The 19,720-nt window shown below is 55.2% G+C and overlaps 2 protein-coding genes across 3 annotated transcripts; one reads left to right on the top strand and one right to left on the bottom strand.

The window, feature by feature from the left end:
* Positions 1 to 1,444: 1,444 nt before the first annotated feature.
* On the top strand, positions 1,445 to 11,833 carry CSAD (cysteine sulfinic acid decarboxylase). The gene is made up of 14 exons (XM_077838456.1): positions 1,445 to 1,591; positions 3,134 to 3,260; positions 3,747 to 3,837; positions 4,448 to 4,554; positions 5,420 to 5,535; positions 6,519 to 6,598; positions 7,084 to 7,138; positions 7,245 to 7,361; positions 8,215 to 8,279; positions 8,705 to 8,786; positions 9,538 to 9,737; positions 9,870 to 9,921; positions 10,246 to 10,335; positions 11,660 to 11,833. The coding sequence occupies exons 1-14, from the start codon at positions 1,445 to 1,447 to the stop codon at positions 11,831 to 11,833; spliced, it is 1,503 nt and encodes a 500-aa protein (XP_077694582.1).
* A 2,074-nt stretch (positions 11,834 to 13,907) lies between these two features.
* Positions 13,908 to 18,236, bottom strand: LOC144277749 (uncharacterized). 2 transcript variants are annotated; one of them, XM_077838722.1, is made up of 3 exons: positions 18,027 to 18,236; positions 16,412 to 16,797; positions 13,908 to 15,904 (listed from the first exon to the last, which is right to left on the bottom strand). In XM_077838722.1, exons 2-3 carry the CDS (start codon positions 16,749 to 16,751, stop codon positions 15,612 to 15,614), a joined length of 633 nt encoding a protein of 210 aa, XP_077694848.1. In that variant the 5' UTR covers positions 16,752 to 16,797; positions 18,027 to 18,236; the 3' UTR covers positions 13,908 to 15,611. The 2 variants fall into 2 exon arrangements, with proteins under 2 accessions (XP_077694848.1, XP_077694849.1); XM_077838723.1 differs by having other exon boundaries at positions 16,412 to 16,788; positions 18,027 to 18,235.
* Between the last annotated feature and the right edge of the window lie 1,484 nt (positions 18,237 to 19,720).

Here is a 19,720-nt window from a genome sequence, read left to right on the forward strand (position 1 = left end):
GTTGTTGGCAGGATTCATGAGACCAGACTGGATGAACCAGTCATTTGATCCAGTGTGGCAAATCCTCTACAAGGTCTGTTTTGTTCCATTTCTGCACTGGGAGTTGCAAGGTTTGCTTTAGCTGTAGGATGCACAGAGCAGGAGAAAGACAGAAATCAGGGGCGTCAGCATAGCAATTCCATTATATCAGGTGTAAGAAAAATTGGTGCAAGTGGGGAGGTAGCACTCACCTGGCACTCAGTGAGCAAGTGTGACTTGCACTGAGCAAGTATTTAGCGGAGAATTAGCTGGTGCAGCTAAATTGGGGAATGTATTTATTAGTTGTATTAAAGGACCCACTCAGGATAGGCGCCCCATTATACTAGGCACTGTATAAACGTATGGTGATTGATGTCCCTGTCCAAAGAGTGTACAGTCTAAATAGACAAGGGCAGGAGAAAGGAAGCTTTATCATCCTCGTTTTACAGAGTGGAAACTGAGGCACACTGAGATTCATGTAATTTGCCCCCACTCACACAGGGAATCTGTGGTAGCACCAAGAACTAAACCCAGCTCTCCTAAATCCCAGGTCAGTCTCTTAATCACAAGACCAGCCTTTCTCTCACACGTATTAGGATGTTGAGGGCATAAGTTAATGTTTAGGGCAGAGGGTGCTCATTTTTCCTGCTGCATAAAAGTGAACCTTGTATTGCACATCCATTGCTTGCTAAAGCAGTCTCCATTCTCTGCGCTTCCTCGTGACTTAAATTGGTGCATTGCATGCAGGGGCTTGTAGTTCCTACAGTACTTGTTGACCTCCTCCAGTAGTCTGATGGAGTGCCGCACCCTGGATTTATAGTCCTTGCTAGCCACACCTCTGCAGGGAATATGAGGGCAGGGCTCTGTGGACTGCACTGGGCCCAACAGAGTGCACTTTGGCCAGAGCTGCCTAGTTCATTTCACCTCTGGGAGCTGGCAGGTAAGGAGCTGCTACCTCTCCACGGTGCCTGAACCACAAGTAGAGGGGAATGAGAGAGAGGGGCTGGGAGGGAAAGAAGAAAGGTGTTCAGAAAGCTCCCATCGGTGGCCCCTTCCTCGAGCACCGGATGATCCGTAATGATCACTTTTCCCAAAGGAGTTTGTAGTGTCTCAGCATCACTCTGGCCTGGGCTGTCCCTGGCATTTCTGTGGCAAACAGCAATTAGCACACAGAGGTATCTCGGGGCCAGCCTGTTTGGACTGAGCCCAGCAGGGGGCTATGTGAATTTGACTCTATTTGTGTCTGGCAAATAGAAAATCTTCTGGAAACAGCAAGGGGTCCTTTAAGAGCTGCTGTGTGGCGTGATTTGTCAGTAACAGATCATTTCCTTTGTACTTTGCCCGTGTGATCTGGGCATAGTTCTCACAGGACTGGACAGGTAACAAGACACTGGGTGGCTTTTTTCCAGAGTGGTTGTACAGAGGCATGCTCGGGGGGAAACGACTGACGATGGCAGAAGACCCCCTGTCCCACCCCGCCCTGGATAAGGCGGCTGGCGAAGAGTTCCTGCAGGAAGCTTTCCAGATCATCCTGGAGGAAGCTGTCAGGAAAGGGACAGATGTCAAAGAAAAGGTGGGGCTCCTGAGGGCAGTGGCGGCTGAGCAGTCCAGGAGGCTGGAGTGTAGCCCCACCCCTTCCATGGGGTAGCCTGTGGCAGGCCCCTCTTTGGTATGGGCAGGGGAGGGAGTTTTCCCTCTTACCCCAAAGGTGCTTTGCAAAGGGCTCCTGTCTGTTTCTAAGCCGAGTTGCTGCCAGTGGTGATCATTCGCCCTCTCCCTGTCTCCAGGTGCCCTTTGCCCGGAGCACTGATGATCATTGGCTTTTCCAAGCCATTGGCCGGAACATGGCCCCACCAGAGCAGTGATCCAGCTGGCCTTAACCAGTGCTACAGGCCACGCCCTGCAGTCCAGGCACAGACCGCCAAGTTGGCCTCTAACACCTGGGCACAGACTGAACAGCCACCCCCTGCTACCTGGGCACAGAGTGCCCCACCACCCTGGCACAGATTGCCTGGTCACCCCCTACAATATAGGCACAGACCACGTGGCCACTTCCTGCCACCAAGGCACAGACTGTCTGGCCATCCCCTGCCAGTCGAGAACAGACTGCCCAGCCGCCCCCTGCAGCCTGGGCACAGACCACCCATCCGTACAAATCAGCACCGATCGCACCCTCGGCTTTAATATTAAAGGGGAGCTCGTGGAGACTGCACGTCGCAGTCTGCAGTTCAGCCTGGCCACTCAGCTCAAGGAGCATGGTACATCTTTATGGACTGCACCAGAGCCTTAGAGAGGAGAGCCGCCACAGGCTGCACGCCAGCACCCATCCACACCGTACTGTGCCCGCTCATGCCTTAGATCGCAAGCAGAGGAGTGACTTTGCTCGGCATGTGCTGTCTGTTCCTCTGACTGCTACTGGCACTGTGCTCCGCTGTCCCCTCTCCCTAGGGAGGATCTCCAAGTACTCTGGGCATGCCAGGGCACCGAGCTTGGAGGCCTCGCTCTGGGAGGCAGGCTGGCATTGTCCCACTTTGCAGAGGGGGAAAACGAGGCCCCGTGGTGTGAAAGAGCCTGGGGAAGGGCTCTATGTGTTGTGGCCCAGGGGTCCTGTGGAGCCCCGGGAGGGAGCAGTTCTGGGATTGCGGACGCAGGGAGTGCCTCTCTCTGAGGTGCTGCTCGGACCCCATTCCCCTCCTGTCCTTTCCTGTTTATGGGCTCAGTCCATGGGAAATATATGCACAGTCCTAGGCACTAAGCAAAGGCTGGACGGATACGCTGCGGTCGGGGGAGCGGGGGTGACCATTCCAGACTCCTCCATTGCCAGGGATGGTGGGGTGGAGAGTGCCTAGAAATGAGCTTCCCCCTGCTGCTGCTTAGACAGGACCCGACTTCTTTCCCCCAGCCTGGAGTAACCCCCCTCACACATGTGCACAGGCTCCTGAGGTCATGAGCTGGGCATCTTCTACCAGCCTTGCCCCCAGCTGTAGGGGGGCTCCTTGCTGAGGTGGGCCCTGCTTGCCCTGTGCCCCCTGGAGAGGGAGCCTCCAGGAAAGGGCTGTTTTCCCAGCTCAGCAGGACCGGAGCATCTGCTGATGAGTTGTCTCTGTCTCTTCAGGTCTGTGACTGGAGGGAGCCCCATGACCTGCAGAAAATCCTGGACCTGGAGATGAGGAGCAGTGGGGAGCCCCAGCAGAGGGTGCTGGAGCTCTGCCGGGATGTCATCCACTACAGCGTGAAAACATGTAGGTGATGAGACACTCTGACGGCTGGGCCTGGTGCTGCCCATGGAGGAGGTCCTCTGCCTCCTGCTGCCTGTGTGTCAGAGGGAGAACGAGGCTCGCCCTCCACTGAGCAGGGCCTGAATGCTAGGTCAGAACTACATCCGTAAGGGATATCAGCGCAGCTGTGACATACCAACTAGGGTGTATACGTCACTGGAGCCCAGCCAAGTGAATGTGGCTATCGCCCTCTAGCAGCTGCAGCCCAAAGAGGGTAACAGCCTTAAAACTGTTACAGCTCACAGAGATTCTCCTTTAGCTCAAATGGTAGAGGCTGTATTTATGGACTCACAGGTCCTGGGGGCTGCCCAGTGTAGGGCTGAGCTGGAGACTGATGTCTGCTGATGTTACTTCGGATCTAGACCAGGCTTAATGAGAACACAAGCTCTGTTTCCTGCTCTTTCCCTGTGTTAAAGGCTCTCTCTCTCTCTTCCCTCCCCCCTGCCCCAGGTCATCCTCGTTTCTTTAACCAGCTGTTTTCGGGGCTGGATCCCCATGCCTTGGTGGGACGGATGATCACAGAGACGCTCAACACCAGCCAGTACGTCCTTGCCCTGTCTCTGAGCACCCTTTGCCTGAGCTGCCCAGGCAGGCAGCGCATCTGGCTGGGGGTGGGGCACAAGGACAGTTAAGGACACAGGAGAGGAAGAATGCAGGGGCTGTTTGCTGCCAAAAGACAGGGAGTGGTGGGTGAAATTCACAAGGTGGGGGGAAGTTCTGGGTTGTCATTTTGGCCCCGAGGGTCCCAGAGGCTGCAGTCTCTCTCCTTTAGATGTAGATGGGATATGGATTTGGCTCTCCTGACTAACAGCACCACCAAAGCTGGTATAGTGCGGGCCCAGGGATTGTGCATCTCTGTCAGAGCACCTTCATCTTTACCTGCAGCCTCCCCCTATTCCTGCCCTGGGCTCCCCACACACTGCTCTGCTGATGCCCCTCAATCCCAACCCACAGCCCCCACTACTGTTCCACGCCCAGGTGCTCTTGAATCAGGGCTCCCATCACTGCCTAGCTGGTCTGCAATCTGCAATATGGCCCAGCAGCCTGCAGTTTTCACTTCCCTCCAGGGCTATCCATCTCCTGTGCAGCTCCAGGGACGCCCCCTCCCCCAATGGCCGGGTGCCTCGCTGAGGTGTGTCTGTGTGTCCCAGGTACACCTACGAGATCGCCCCTGTGTTCGTGCTGATGGAGGAGGTGGTGCTGAAGAAGCTGCGGGAGCTGATTGGCTGGGGGAGTGGAGACGGGATATTCTGCCCAGGTGCGTGAGGCTGGTATACTGCCAGAGGGAGGGTCAAGCCCAGGGCACCCAGGGCATCACTGCCCTTTCGTGAACCGGGTTTCCTGCAGGGCTAGGAGATCCCTGAAAGAAGTGTGTGAGCAGGGTTAGCAGCTGGCACCCCAGCTGACATAGGGGGCAGACTCCGCCCTCCCTGGCATACACACTGGGCCAGAGCCAGACTCGGCCCTCCCTGCAGTTTGCCTTTATGGTTCACTTAAACAGCAACAACAGAACATAACCTGTGGCCAAAGCTTTCTCCTGAGCTTGGCTCTTCCTAGGGTGCTTCTCTGTAGGACTTGCCCGATCTTTACCCTTAGTTCCCTCTGCCTCCATCCCGTTTTATGTCCCTCCATCCCGTTTTATGTCATGGCTTGGACCGGATAGGACCTCCCATACAGAAGGAGGCAGCAGAAATACCTCTGTCTCTCTCTGCAGGGTTCTGGCGCCCGGCACTAAGGTGAGTCAGCAAAAAAGCCCTGCCTTCTTATGCAGAGTCCTAGAACCTGATGCTCTTACGGTGATATACCACCGAAACCTGGGCCTTCCTCCCAGCAGTTCTCGGTCAGTGTGAGCATCCTCCTGGCAGTGCCCTGCCAATACCAACCTCCTTCCACCAGTGTGAGCTTCCTCTCAGCAGTGCCTTGCTGATTCCAGCTTCCTCACCACAGCAGTGTGAGCATCCTCCTAGCAGTGCCCTGCAGAGTGAGTTTCTTCTCGGTGTGGTGATTGAATCCTGCTCACGGAAGCCTCCTTCCCCTCCAAAGCTGTCCTTGTTCCTGTCCTGCAGCACATGGGGAATGGGTGACAGGCTTGCACTGATCTCTGTGGGTTTGTTTCCCTGCAGGAGGCTCCCTCTCCAATATATATGCCATGAACGTGGCACGGTACCAGCGTTTCCCGGACAGCAAGCGGACGGGCATCTGGGCACTGCCGAGGCTGGCGATGTTTACTTCGCAAGAGGTGCAATCTGGAGTTTCCCCTTCACTAGGCATGACAGGCGCATGAGAAGACGGGGCTGAGCTTCGTCTCCCCTGAAGGATGGGCTGCTGCAGTGTCACCCCATTGGAGCCGCGAATCAGCAGGGCCCAGAGCATGACCCACTTCTTCCCTCAGCATCTGTGCCATTTGGCTTAACCCCTGCCATCTACAGTCCCCCTCCCCAGTTTGGCTGGCGTGCCATACACATAGCCCAGCACAGGGACCAGGGGCTTTTGGGGGTCCTTTTCAAACAGGAAGCATTGCATTGTAGGATGGAGTTAGGCCAAGTGCGTGAACCAGAGGGTTAAGGGTTGCAATGCCTGAGGGTCGCTATCTGCACCGGGAAGGATGCCCAGACCTGGATTCAGCTGGATTTCAGAGTAGCGGTCTGTCCCGCACTTGTAGATGCCTGAGAGGTGTTGTGGGAGGGAGGAGAGGGACGCGACGGAGGGTGCAGTTCAAAGAACTGCAGCCCAGGGCTTCTTGCTGTAGCATTTTTCTGCTAATTTGGACCAGGCCCCAAAATCCCGTAAATGTCTTCATCTGTCTATACCGTCCACACCCTTCGAATGGGCCTCTTACCAGAGTACCAGGGGCCCTTTTGGAGAACTAAGGCACATCAGTTCTCCCTCCACCCGGGGTCCCCCGTGGGAATAACGCAGCAGGGCTAAAGTATCACAGAATACACAATCCAGCATAGGTGCTGGAACTAGGAGTGCGGGGGGTGCTGCAGCACCCCCTCACTTGAAGTGGTTTCCATTATATCCAGGGTTTACAGTTTGGTTCAATGGCTCACAGCCCCCCTGCAATACAGGAGAAAATGGTGCATTCAGTTAAAGCAGCCCTGACTCCTAGGGATTCTGCAGCTCTCACCTCTAAATGACACTTCCTGCCCTGTGATTAGTTTGGGATTGGACCCTGGCAGGAGTCAGTGCTGATTCCCTCCCTTCTGCCTTCCCCCATAGTGCCACTACTCCGTCAAGAAGGGGGCAGCTTTCCTGGGCATTGGCACAGACAACATCTACCTGGTCGGAGTGGATGAGAGGTGAGAGCTCACGCTGGGAAAACACATGGCCTTTATCCAGACCTGGCACTGGTTCCATTCGGCTGAGCATGCCTCCTTCCCTTCCTACAGCACCTCCTGCTGGGAAAGGCTGGTATGACAGTCGCTGGAAGCACCCCAGGACTTCTTTCTGGGAGCTGGAATCGTCCCAGCAATCAGTGCCCCCTCCTGGGAGAGGCTGGGACTGGAGTAGCTGGGTGCGCCCCAACACCTAGGACGCATGCCCCACTTCCTTCAGGCTCTGTATCTGGAGGAGGCTGCGACTGCAGTGGCTGGGAGCTCCCGAAAGCCATCACTCCTCCACGGGTCCCATCAGTGACTCTTGCTGGCCTGAGCAGGGAGCTGGGTAGCTAACAGCTCCCACAGGCGCTTCCCTTGAACCACCTGCATGGACTTGGGTAGAAGAATCCATCTCTGCTCTCTGCATGGAGGCAGACCCCAGGGATAATTTGTGCTCTCATCCTCAGGGGGAAAATGATACCTGCAGACTTGGAGAAACAGATCAACAAGGCAAAATCTGAGGTGAGTATGGGGTGGGGCGAGGGGGCCTGGTCTGCGGAACAGGGAGCAGACTGCTAGGTACACCCCCGTAACTGTAACACCGCCCACTGTCCCTCTTCCCTTCCAGGGTGCGTGTCCTTTCTTCGTCAACGCTACCTGCGGCACCACTGTGTTGGGAGCCTTCGACCCCCTGGTGGACGTGGCAGACGTGTGTGAGCGCCATGGGGCCTGGTTTCACGTGGACGTGAGTCCCGCAAGGAGGGCGGGGCAGGGAGATGTGCCCTAGGGAGCTAGAGATTTAGGAAGGACTCCGTCCTTGAGCGCATGTGACTTTGGCACAGACAGCTGTCCGGGAAGGGAGGTGGGGCTAGGGGAGTGGATGGGGAGGTCACTGGGAACCTTCGGTTACCACAGCTTGGCTGAACTGATCCAGCATTGCTGGTAATTGACAAGCCCTATCCCTAACCCCCACACGGCTTGTCTCCACAGCCGAGTTCGCTCCTGTTGTAGTGTGAAGGATCCTGTGATCTCTCTCCCATCCACACATGCAAACCATCACTCATGTTCCGCGATGCTGGTAACACCACTGGGGCACCGGCTGAAGCCGAAGTGAGTGCAACTGGTCTGCTGCTATCGCTCCGCAGCGAGGATGCAATGCTTGGGGGCCGCTAGTCCTCCAGTGCCTTCCCATCTTCCCCCTGGGCCACTTGGACAGTAGTTTTGTGTGTGTGCCATCTCTTGTGCATCCAGACTGAAAGTCACGTGCCAGTTCATATAGGCCAGTTTGGTGTTGGAACCAACAGCTGCATTCCTCCTCTAGTGTCCTCTCTCCATGTGCACTGGGCCTCTTGCAAAATCCAGGCAGGAGACTTTAGGGTCAAGCTCTCCCCTTAGAGCAGCCAAAGGCAGGGGATCGTAGATGTCACAGTGAGAGAAGAGGCCCTAGGCTGGGCTAGAAGGGACCATCTTGAAACAGGGTTCCCCTTGGCTGAAGGTGCAGCATGCCCCAGTCTCAGCAGATTTAGCCACATGTAGCTCCCCACTTGCTGCTGATTGAACTCAAAGCACTACTGTCTCTCCCTGTTCTTCCTTGGCAGGCTGCATGGGGTGGGAGCGCCCTGCTCTCCAGAAGACACAGACATCTGCTGCGTGGGATAGACAGGTGCGTACTGTCCCCAAACCGGGGGACAGGGTTAACTGTCATGCTCGCAGCTTCATGGGAGTAGTGGAGGTCAGAGCCTGCTCGATCAGGTGAGGGGGCCGGTTATGCAGAACTTTACATCGGGGTGAGGAACTTCAAGGACACACTGAGAACAGGAATTGAGGCAGAGCTGGAGATGATCCCTCCCTGTGCGATCCAGCATGGGCAGCCTGTGCCTGTAAGACCCTGAAATTAGCACATGGTGGCATCAATATCAGTTTGTGCAGCTCTGCTCCTGCTGGTGAATATCCCATTCCATACACCTCCTGTAGCTGGCTGTCCACTGCCCAGAGCACCCACAGCCATCCCAGTGCTCCCCTGCTCTCCAGCCCTTTCCCTGGCCCAGCTGATGTTAATGTCTCGCTGAGTCTCCCTTTCCCTTGCAGGGCGGATTCGGTGGCTTGGAACCCCCACAAGATGCTGATGACGGGTTTGCAGTGCTCTGCCTTCCTGCTTCGAGATAGCTCCGTAGGTTTTCGCCGCCATTCCCTCCCCTAAAAAGAAAAGGAGGACTTGTGGCACCTTAGAGACTAACCAATTTATTTGAGCATAAGCTTTCATGAGCTACAGCTCACTTCATCGGGTGCATACTGTGGAAAATACAGAAGATGTTCTTATACATACAAACCATGAAAATAAACACCCCTTTTTTCATGGTTTGTATGTATAAGAACATCTTCTGTATTTTCCACAGTATGCATCCGATGAAGTGAGCTGTAGCTCACAAAAGCTGATGCTCAAATAAATTGGTTAATCTCTAAGGTGCCACAAGTACTCCTTTTCTTTTTGCGAATACAGACTAACACGGCTGTTACTCTGATTCCCCTCCCCTGCAGAGGCAGGCAATTATAACCCCGCTGTGATGGATGCAGCTTATGTTCTGCTCTCTACAGTGTCTCCTGCTGGAAGAGGCTGGAAATGAAGTGACAGGGAGCTCCCCCGCAGCCAATAGTCCTGCCCCATTCCCTACAGCGCCCCCTGCTGGGAGAGGCTGGGACTGGAGTAGCTGGGCACTCCCCTTCAGCCAGTGCTCCTACCCCACTCCCTGCAGCACCCCCTGCTGGGTGTTGTTGGAAGTGGAGTTTATGTGACCATGTAGAGTCAATCCAGCTCCCTCAGTGCTCTCTTGCTGGCCTGGAGAGCCCATGCTTTGTCCCTGCCTTCCCATGGGGCCCTGGTCGGGACATGCTGATGTGTTTGCTGGACCCTCCCGTTTCAGGGCCTGCTGCAGAGGTGCCACTGCGCCAACGCCACCTACCTCTTCCAGACCGACAAGTTCTATGACATAGCCTACGACACGGGAGACAAGACCATCCAGTGCGGCCGCAAGGTGGACTGCCTCAAGCTGTGGCTGATGTGGAAGGCCAATGGGACCGAGGGGCTGGAGAAGCGAGTGGACAGGGCCTTCGAGTTCACTAGGTATGGGGTACCCCTGACCCCAAGAGGTGCTCTAGTGATGCCCCATGATCCTTACAGATGGATGGTGTCTCTAGCTCACGATTGCTTTATGCCCACCACAAAGATCAATGATGTGCTCTTCATCCTCTCTAGGTACCTGGCTGATGAGATAAAGAAAAGGGAAGGTTTCCAGCTGGTGATAGAGGTATGGGCCTCCTGGAGCCATTGCTACTCCACGGCTCATCCGGAGCTTGTCGTTTTCCAAGGGAGCGGGGAGAGTGTATCATGGATTCCCAAAGCCCTTATTGATGGGTGGGCGGGCAGCAGCTATTTAACCTTGTTATGTGAGTTTACCAGCAATGAAATCCAATCTCCCTGGGTATTCCTAGAGCCATAAGCAAGGGGGGAGCAGGCTTGGATCCTGTCCAGCTCCAGAGGCTGCACCTCCATTAGCTGAGGTTTCAGGGTGCTCGGGTTGTTTACTTACAGAGATCCCTGCTGGTGACCCCTTCTCCTTTACCTCCCCCAGCCTGAGTTCGTCAATCTGTGTTTCTGGTTTGTGCCGCCCAGCCTCCAGGGCAAGCAGGGCTGTGCTGATTACTGGGAGAGACTGGGAAAGGTGAGTGCAGGGAATGCTGGGAGTGGGCTGGGGATGTGGGGGCCCTGTTTTCTGATGGATAGATAGTCTCTGTGGATGGTAGTAAACTCCAGTGCAGTCCCCCCCAGACTTGTGGAGAGAGACAGAGAGAGAATGTGTGTGTCTGTCTGTCCTGTCCCCCTGCCAACTCCCAGGCTGCGGCACCCCAGCTTTCTCTTTGCTAGCTGCTTCTCTAGCTTACTGTGTACTTAGACGTCACTGTTTCTTTGTATCCAAGGTCCTAGCTCTGTGTCCCACTGGTCTTAGCTGATGTCTCTTGTCACACTTAGACACCAGAGTTCCAGGCATTATCCATGACAGGGATTTTCAAAGCTGCCTGGCAGAGTGGGACATCCAGCACCCAGGGAATCTCTTAGGGAGTCCCGCACCCAAATCCCATTGACACCTTTCAAAATCCAAGCTGCTATATGGTGACCCCTTGTGGGGACACTTTCTGGCATCAGCCCACAGCACAACAGGTGTGCTCAGCCTCAGTTTCCCTTTTATTTGAAAGGAATGTAGCCCATCTGCCTCTGGGCAGAATGTCTTCCTATACACCCGTGCTGTGACTCCTCCACAACCTTGCAAGTGAAACCTTTCTCCAGTGCCCACAGTGAACACACCCAGTCATTTCCCCCTCCCCCCGTCTAGGGCCTCACCCACCGCAGAATCAGTAGCAGCACTGTACTCCCACTTCCTTTGGCGCCTGCTCCAGGTCTCCCTGCTTGGGTATGACTACCCTTCCCTCAAGGCTTTGCCAAAGAGCTCCCCAGCTTTTCCCTAGGAGTCCCACCCCTGCTCAGGGGGATCCACCCTCTTGCTTCTGGGCTCAGCTCCCCCTGGCTAAGCTAGATCTTCCCCTTTTGCCTTGGGGCTACTTCCCAGGCCTTCTACCCATCAGGGTCCCTACCAACAGTCCTGTTCCTGCTCCCACCCCAACTTAGCTCTCTCCACTGGGTCTCCTGAAGCTTTTTCCCCAAGCAACTCCTGCTACCCCATCACTGCTCCTCTGGGGCTCCTGCACACCTCCAGTGCCTGATTCCTCTGCTGACTCAGGGGGCCCTCTCTTAAGCCTAACTGGAAGGTGGCTGACACATCACAGGTGCACTGGACCCTAATCCTTCTTAAAGGGGACAGTCACCACACAAAGCCCAAAACCCTGAGCTAGCTAGATGGGCTGGGTTGGCCATTGGAAGGGTCTACTCTATAGCCCAGGAGAAGGGTTACAGGTTTGTATCACAGCTGGCTAATTAGGTGGCTATGTGCTCCACTGACTGATGCTGATGTTATGTGCGGCTCCGCCTAGGTGGCTCCAGCTATCAAGGAGCGGATGATGAAGAAAGGGTCCATGATGGTGGGCTACCAACCCCTTGGCAGCAAGGTCAACTTCTTCCGCCAGGTTGTCACAAATCCCATGGTCACCAAGCAGGATTTGGATTTCTTCCTGGATGAGATTGAGAGACTGGGCACAGATTTGTAGGGAGCCCAATAGACACAGCTGATTGCATAGGAGGAATGGTGGTTGTGGGGCAGTCCACATGGGCTGTGGAGATGCACCGAGCTGTGTGGAACTGGCACAAAGCTCCACCTGGGTTGCCTCCAAACAGGCTTTTCAAGTCAAACACAGTGCTCCTTTGTCGTTCCTCCCCTGCCCTTAGCAGTGCTCTGGCCTAAGTATTCCTGATTCATTTACTTAAGCACATGTCAGTTCTTAATAAATGCTTGGTAAATGCTTCCCTCCCCCCGCATTTCATAAGCAGCACAGCAGGAAACATGGCTTTTGGTTTTAGATCCAAACCACTGCCACCTTTGTTAAATTGCCATACCAGCCCCGGTGCAAATTCTGCTTGCCCCCTCCCCCCATATCGTATTCTACTTGCCTGCTAGCTAAAATGACTCACCTTGAATGGGTGGAAGTTTGCAAAACTGTCTTAAAGAGACCATCAGGCTCTTGGTGGGCTTGGAAGTTCACTGCTGCAAGAAGTCTTGCAACATTGCCTACTGCTCCAGAGAATCGGTAACACAATTCTGATGGAGGACGCAGCATGGTCCAGTGGTTAGTGCACTGCCCTGGGATTCTTTATCTATTCCCAGCTCGCTTTCTGCACCTGTAAATGAGTCACTTCCCCTCCCTGAGCTTCAGTTTCCTTGTCTGTGAAATGAGGACAGTGAGACTGACCTGCTTTGAGATCCATGTACGCATTCTCAGCATTGTCTGAGAGTTCATAAGAACAGCCATACTGGGTCAGACCAATGGTCCACCTAGCCCAGTATCCGGTCTCCTAACAGCAGCCGGTGCCAGACACTTCAGAGGAAATGAACAGAACAGGGCAATTATTGAGTGATCCAGTCCCAGCTTGTGGCCATCAGAGGTTCAGGGACACCCAAAGCATGGGTTGCGTCCCGGACCATCTTGGCCGATAAGTTCATTGAGGATAGGTCCATTAATGGCTCTCGCATTCTTTTTGGACCCCAGTTATACTTTTGGCCTTCACAACATCCCCATCTTTTTGCCCCAGCTCCCAGCCTGCTTGCTATCCGCCCTCCTGTCTGCAGCCAGCTCACGGCCGTTCAGTCTTCTGCTTCTAGCCTTTTTGCCCCCATGCACCAGGCCAGGATCTTGGGGGGGGGGAGGGAGGAACGGAAGGGTACAGACCTCCTGCTGGCTGGATGTGACACTGGCTGGTGTCCACACTCAACTTGGAGCCAGCAGGTTCATGCTGGCATTTTAACACGCTGAAGTGGGGGAACAGCGGCTTTGACTTGGCTCAAGGCCTCATCACCACTGTGCATTCAGAACATGTGGAGAGCCGGCATTTGCTAGCGCTCCCCCCTTGGAGCCCAGCTCAGACAGGAGCCAGGAGCTGCTCATGTTCCTGCTTTGGTATTGGGCACAGAGGCAGCGAACGGACCCGCATCACTCCCAACGCAGGGCCCAACCCGGCCCTGGGCTGGCCTAGTGAAGTGGCTTTGCTGCAGCAATGCTTGTGCAAACTGGCTGCAAATCAGGAGGACCTCCCTTGCCCCTCCCCACCCAAGGAATACCACCAGTACACAGTGTGTTCCCCACGGGCACAGACCTGGCTCTGCACCCCAACCCCACAACATGCCCTGTTGTGGCAGGCAGGGGGACGCCCCAATAGTGGGAGAGGGTGTGGCCACAGTAGCCCAGCCCCCTGGCTATTCCCCAGCTGCCATAAGGCCAATAGGGACCATATACAACATAAACCTAACAGCAGAGCCCTGTACTGGACTATTTTTTAAATCCCACCCCGCAATACCCACTCCCCCCAGCTCCCACCCACAAAAACTTTAGGTCCCGCAAATCCCACAAGAGAGAGACAGACTCCCCAGCCTACTAACAAAACACAACCGTCGGTTAATATATTATATATAAAAATGGAATTCAGACAATTTTACCACTAAAAGAATAAAACAAAATTTGCTTAAACCATATAAAAATAATACTTTAACTCCTAGAATAGACATCAAATCTCTTTCTATCCCTCGCTTAAATTGAGGTATCAAAACCTTTATTTAAAAAAAAAAAGCTTGCTTTACCTTGCTGAAATTCTATTTATGACACACTGCTGTCGTGTAGATCGCATATCACGTCAAAACAAATTACGCCAACACTTTCTCTTAAAAGATGCAGATTTTTTTTTAATGATACAAAGTTGTTTAAAGAAACTGGAATGTTTTACACCGTGCTAGCACCAGTTTGGGAAATTTGAAACAAACCATTCAAGTTACGTATAGATCAGGATTACTCTTGCTTTCTGAAAAACATTTAGCGGCAACACTGCTCACCGCTCTAGGTTTTTGATAGAAATTTTTAAAGAAGGCTCAAGCTAAGTGATCGATAAGGTGGTCAATTTGAACAGCAGGTGCAGCTAAACTTGCATTTTGTTTTCCTGCAAATTACCGCAGTCTGCTTTTTTGCCCACCCAATCCCATCTGAAACAAAGTACATTTTACCTGCTCCCGCTGTGATGACAGTGGGTCCTGCGGTATCCCAGTCCCACTGCAGAGCTCTAGCTATTATTAGTCTGTCCTGGCCAGCAGCGTAGCCAAGTGGCCCCAGAGCAAGACAGCTTCCTGCCCGTCTTGCAGGGCTCTGCATGAAATCCAACCACGTGGGGTTGAGCTGTGATTATAATCAGTGAGAAGCAGGGCCTGAGCTGCACTGGCTTTGAGAAAGTTTATTTCTTTGCAAGAATAAAAAGGCTTCAATTGTGCTTCTTGGTAAAAACGGTCTTTAAAAAAGAGCTGCCTAGACGAGACCCCAAGGAGAGATCGGGGGAGTGGATCCCCCAGGTTCTTCTTCGAGTGATGTGCCTGTGAGCGGGCAAAGGATCTCCCACTTTATAGCTGTCCCAGATCACAGGTGTCTCCTCCCTCTCCATCTGCCCCCACTCTTGAATCCATTCCCTGGGGCTATCCTGGGCCCCCTACTTGGACTGACCCACCCCAGCTAGCAATTGGTGGCAGGCTGGATGGGGGAAGCAGCCAGACACATATCTGGGGCCTGACTCAGTGGCACTTGAGGCTGCTGGCAGTGAAAGTGGCTTTAAAGGAGGTACATCTGGCACCCTGAGCAACCATCCACCTCAAGGGCCTCTCTGGCTGAGGTAAAGTAATGGGAGCTGCTAGACACTGAGCTCTTTGGAGAATCTGGCCATGTTTTCCCCACTGCACATGTAGGTAAACTGAGGCATGGGGCAGGACAGAGGCCAGCATTTTTCAAAGTGGCCACTGATTCCTCGGTGCCACCCATGGCCTGGTTTCCGAGCACCCTCCACTCCAGCTAAGATCAATGGGAGTGGTGGGTGCTCAGCCTCTCTGCAAGCTAGGCCCTGGGGGGTCTTAAATCAGACACCCCAAAACTAAAGCGCCACTGTCAAGGCCACTCCATCCCCTGGACCAGGGGTTCTCAACCTTTTTCTTTGAGTGCCCCCCCACCCCCCCAATGTTATAAAAACTCCATGGCCCACCAGGGCCACAACTGTTTATCTGCATATAAAAGCCAAGGCTGGCATTAGAAGGTAGCAAGCAGGGCAACTTGCCAGGGTCCCACACCAACCTACATTGCTCAGACTTCGGCTTCAGCCCCGGAGGCGGGGCTCAGGGCCCCAGGCTTCAGCCCTGCACAGCAGGGCTTCGGCTTCCGGCCCTGGGCCCCAGAGTGGCTAACACTGGCCCTGCTCACGGACCCTTGGTTGAGAACCGTTGCCCTGGACTAAGCCCCCCAGATCTCCTTAGGCCCTGCCTGTGTCCCGGAGGCAGTCGAGGTCCTCGGGCTGGAGGGGCACCCCGTCCTGGGAGAGGATGGAGAGAAGGCAGATGACAGTGGCCTCCTGCCTCGCTCGTTTCCTCCACTCCAAGAACATGCTGAAAGCTCGCAGTTTGGTGTTGCCGGGATTGTTCTCCTCGATCTGCTCCAGACAGTGATTCTCCAGGCCCAGAAACTCGATGCCGATCTGCTTCCAGGACTTGCCCATTTTCCCTGCCAGCTGCATCAGCTGCTGCTCTGAAACCAGACTCTGCCTCTCTGGGAAAGAGGGGAGAAGAGTCAGCCAGGAGAGGCTGGGGCTGGCATAGCTGGGAGCACCCCCAAAACCAGTGCTCCTGTTCTGCTCTCTACAGCGCCCCCAGTGGGTGAGGCTGGGACTGGAGTAGCCAGGAGCTTTCTCAACAGCCAGTGCTCCTGCCCCACTCCCTACAGCACCCCCGGCTGGGAGATGCCAGAGCTGGAGCAGCCGGATGTGTCACCCACAGCCAGTACTCAAATTACAGGGGTCTTCAGAGGGGATTGGGCCCCCTTACTAATTTTAGGGGCTGCCTCACTGCTGTCTTACGGACCCCTTAGTTCTCACTACTATTTAAATTAAAGCAAGCCACTTGGTATTCAGGGCCACTCCTATTTTCCACATCATTGGAGCTCGGGCTGCTGCCTTTCCCCTACAGTGCCCCCTGCTGGGAGAGGCTGGGAACAAAGAAGCTGGGAGCTCTCCATGCCTGTCACTGAACCACCCTGCTCTGTGGCTGTGCTCCTTACCGTAGGCATGCAGCTCACTTGCCCTGGCGCCGCTATTCACAGCCTCACTGCGATTTGCATCATCGCCACTGTTCCCAGCATCTCCTCCTGTCTGGAGCTGGTGGCCCTGGACCAGGTCCAGCCTTGGGATATTGCACAGCACCTGGTTGGTGATGTCTAGCGCTTCCTGGGGGTATGTCTGCATCAGCAACTCAGCCACCTGGATGCGGGAGGCGCCGTCCAGCTTCCCGCGGCGTATGCAGGGAGCCATGCCCCCATGGAGCAGGTAAAACTTGAACTTCTTGAACTCCTCCTCTCCCAGATCCTCCAGGATGTGCAGCACCTGCTCACCCATCTCCATCCTGGCACCTCACCCTGGAGCCCCCCGAAAGGCAGACCTGCAGGGCCTCAAAACAAAGCAGCCAGGTGATTTGGGGTGACTGGGTGGAAAACCCTCTGTTCAGCCTCTTCAGGGGACCTGCTCTCTGAATGCCCCTTCCTCACTCCATTCCTTAGACTCTGGGGTCCCCCTTTCAAAATTCCTCTGAACTCCAGGATTCGCTGTCAGTTGAACCACAGAACCCAAGTGTTTCTGAGGGGAGGCCCCAGTGCCCAGGCAGCTAGGCTGAGCAGGGAAGGGTCACCTCACAGCTCAGAGGGTTTCCCCAGCCTACCCCAAAAGGTCCCTGCTGTCTCAGCAGCACGCCCACCCTGCAGCCCCTGGCTGCTCCCAAAGCTAGTGAGTTCTGCAGGTTTCGGTGAGAGATGCCTTTTTCTGCAAAACAGCACCAGGGTCTTGCAGACAGACAGCATGGCTAGGACTCAGGACACCTGGGTTCTATTCCCAGCTCTGCTGGTGACCTTGAGCAAGTCACATGGCCTGCTCTATGCCTCAGTTTCCCTTCCCCACCTTTTGTCTGTTTAGACTGCAAGCTCTTCGGGGCACGGCCTGTCTGTGCAGCGCCTGGCACGATGGGGCCCTGGAAGATTATTCAGTGTGGAAATCTGGAGCCACCTGGTTTTCCCTGGGTGGCATCTGCTCTCAGTGGTAACACGATTTTGGGGGGGAAGGAGGGGGTTGGGGAAATGGGTATTTCAGGGGTGGAAGGAGCTAGCGTGACAGGGCTAAAGGCCGCTCCCAATGGGGCAAGACGGGTAGCGGAGCCCTGGCTGTCCACACACACGCACACTCAGACACCACAACCAATGTGCTGCACCCCAGAGCCAGGAGCCCCAGCCCTCCCACCTCGCTCCCAGTCAGCCCAGGCCTCCCCAGCTGGGAAGCCAGCCAGGGGCCCAGGTCGCCCCACGGGCGGGTGGCACTTTGTGTGGGGGACACTCCCAGGCTGCCCTGAGCCCCCCGTTACAGGGCACCCGGGGGCCGGAGCCGGGGGCCGCCCCTCCCCCCGGGCCTGCCGGGGTGGGTCCCCATCCTACCCAGGGTTTACAGTTTGGCCCCGTGGCCCTCAGCCCCCCCGGTTACAAACTGTCCCAGCGCCCCCCGATGGCGCCTCCCCCGCCCCGAGATGCGGACGCTCTTCCAGCTACTCCCGCCCCTCCCGGCTGGGGAGGCCCCGGGGGCCGTTAGCTTCCGGGAGGGGAGGGGAAGGAATCGCAGCCCCCAGTTCCGACCCACCTCGGGGCCCCTCTAGGGCGGAGGCCGGCTCCACTCCGCTCCGCTCCGCGCCTTCCGCAGCGCGAGGCGGGATGACGTCCTCCCCATCGCGGCGCAGGCGCAGTACGCGCGCGTTCGGCGTCCTCCTCACTGCGCGCGCGGGGGGTCCGAGCCCTTTCCGGGAGCCCGGCGCGCAGCGCGCGGCGGCGGCAGGAAATAAATATATAAAGAAATAAATAAAAGGAGGAAGCGGAAGCAGCCCCTTCCCCCCGCCCGGCTCCTAGCGCGCGTGCGCGCGGAACCCCGGATCCGCCCCGCCCACTCCGGGGACGCCCGGATCGCAGCGCTGGGGGTGGCGCTGAGTGCGGGCGAGGGGCCCGGAGCCGCCCCGCGGGGCCGGGGCTGAGGCGCGGATGGGGCGGAGGTGTGCCCTGGTCCCTCGGGCTCCCAGCCACCCGGCCCTTGGGCCCCCTGCCCCGGCGGGGGTCTCTGAACTTCCTCGGGGTCCGGACTTCATGGATCGCCTTATCCCGCTGGCAGAGCTCGGCGCCCTTTACAGGCGGGGAGGAGTGACTCCTTCCCGCCCCCACCAGAGCTCAAGCAGTCCTGTCACCCCTCTGTCCGACAGCTGGGGAAACTGAGGCACGGTTTGACACCCCCCCCCACTCCCCCCATCAGAGCGTCCCGACTCTCCCACCCGGAGCAGGGCTGGGCAGGGAAGGGCGGCTGCTGATAGGGTATCTGGCAGGCAGCGAGTCCCAATCTAAGACCAGGAGGAGTACTTGTGCACCTACCACTCTGAAACCTATAGACAATTTACAAAAATGCGGCAAAAAGAACAGGAGGACTTGTGGCACCTCAGAGACGAACCAATTTATTTGAGCATCAGCTTTCGTGAGCTACAGCCCACTTCATGGGATGCGTGTCTGAGGAAGTGAGCTGCAGCTCACGAAAGCTTATGCTGAAATAAATGTGTTCGTCTCTAACGTGTCACAAGTCCTCCTGTTCTTTTTGGGGATACAGACTTACACAGCTGCTCCTCTGAAAAATGCTGCAGGAGATCTACATGTCCCTGAAGAAGAGCTCTGTGGAGCTCAAAAGTGTGTCTCTTCCACCAACAGAAGTTGGTCCAGTAAAAGATTGCTTCACCCACCTTGTCTCGCATATTCTGGGACCAACATGGCTACAACAACCCTGCAAAGATGCTGTCTTGAAGTTGTGCTTTTAATTCATGTCACGTCGCTCCCTTTATGGGGGAATTCTTACTACAGGGACGAGGCATCTGGCTTGCTAGATGAGTGGAAATTTGCCCCACAGAAACTCTTATTTTTCAAATAGAAACCATCGCCGTTTGTTAGGGCTGCTCGCCAATCACTGAGCATTTCCTGTGAGAAATTCAGAAGGAAATGAAACTTTTTTTTCACTTTGTTTCAAAATATTTTGTGGAAACATTGGATTTTTGCAATGAAACATGCATGTTTAGTGTTCTTTCCCCCTCTGTTCTCCTCTCTGAAAGGAAGGAAATGGGGGTTGGGAAAGAGAGAGAAAGTGGGAGAGAGAAAGGGAAGGAGAGGAAGCAGACAAAAAAGTATTTCAAACTGATGAAAGATTGAAAAATTTGCAAAGTAAAATGTCCACCAAAATTGTTTGCATGGTTCAAAAAGCTACTTCTCACTGAAAATACTTTAATGGAAACAATTTGATCAGTTCTGCTA

This window comes from Eretmochelys imbricata, chromosome 20 (assembly GCF_965152235.1).
Source record: "Eretmochelys imbricata isolate rEreImb1 chromosome 20, rEreImb1.hap1, whole genome shotgun sequence".
NCBI lineage: Eukaryota > Metazoa > Chordata > Testudines > Cheloniidae > Eretmochelys > Eretmochelys imbricata.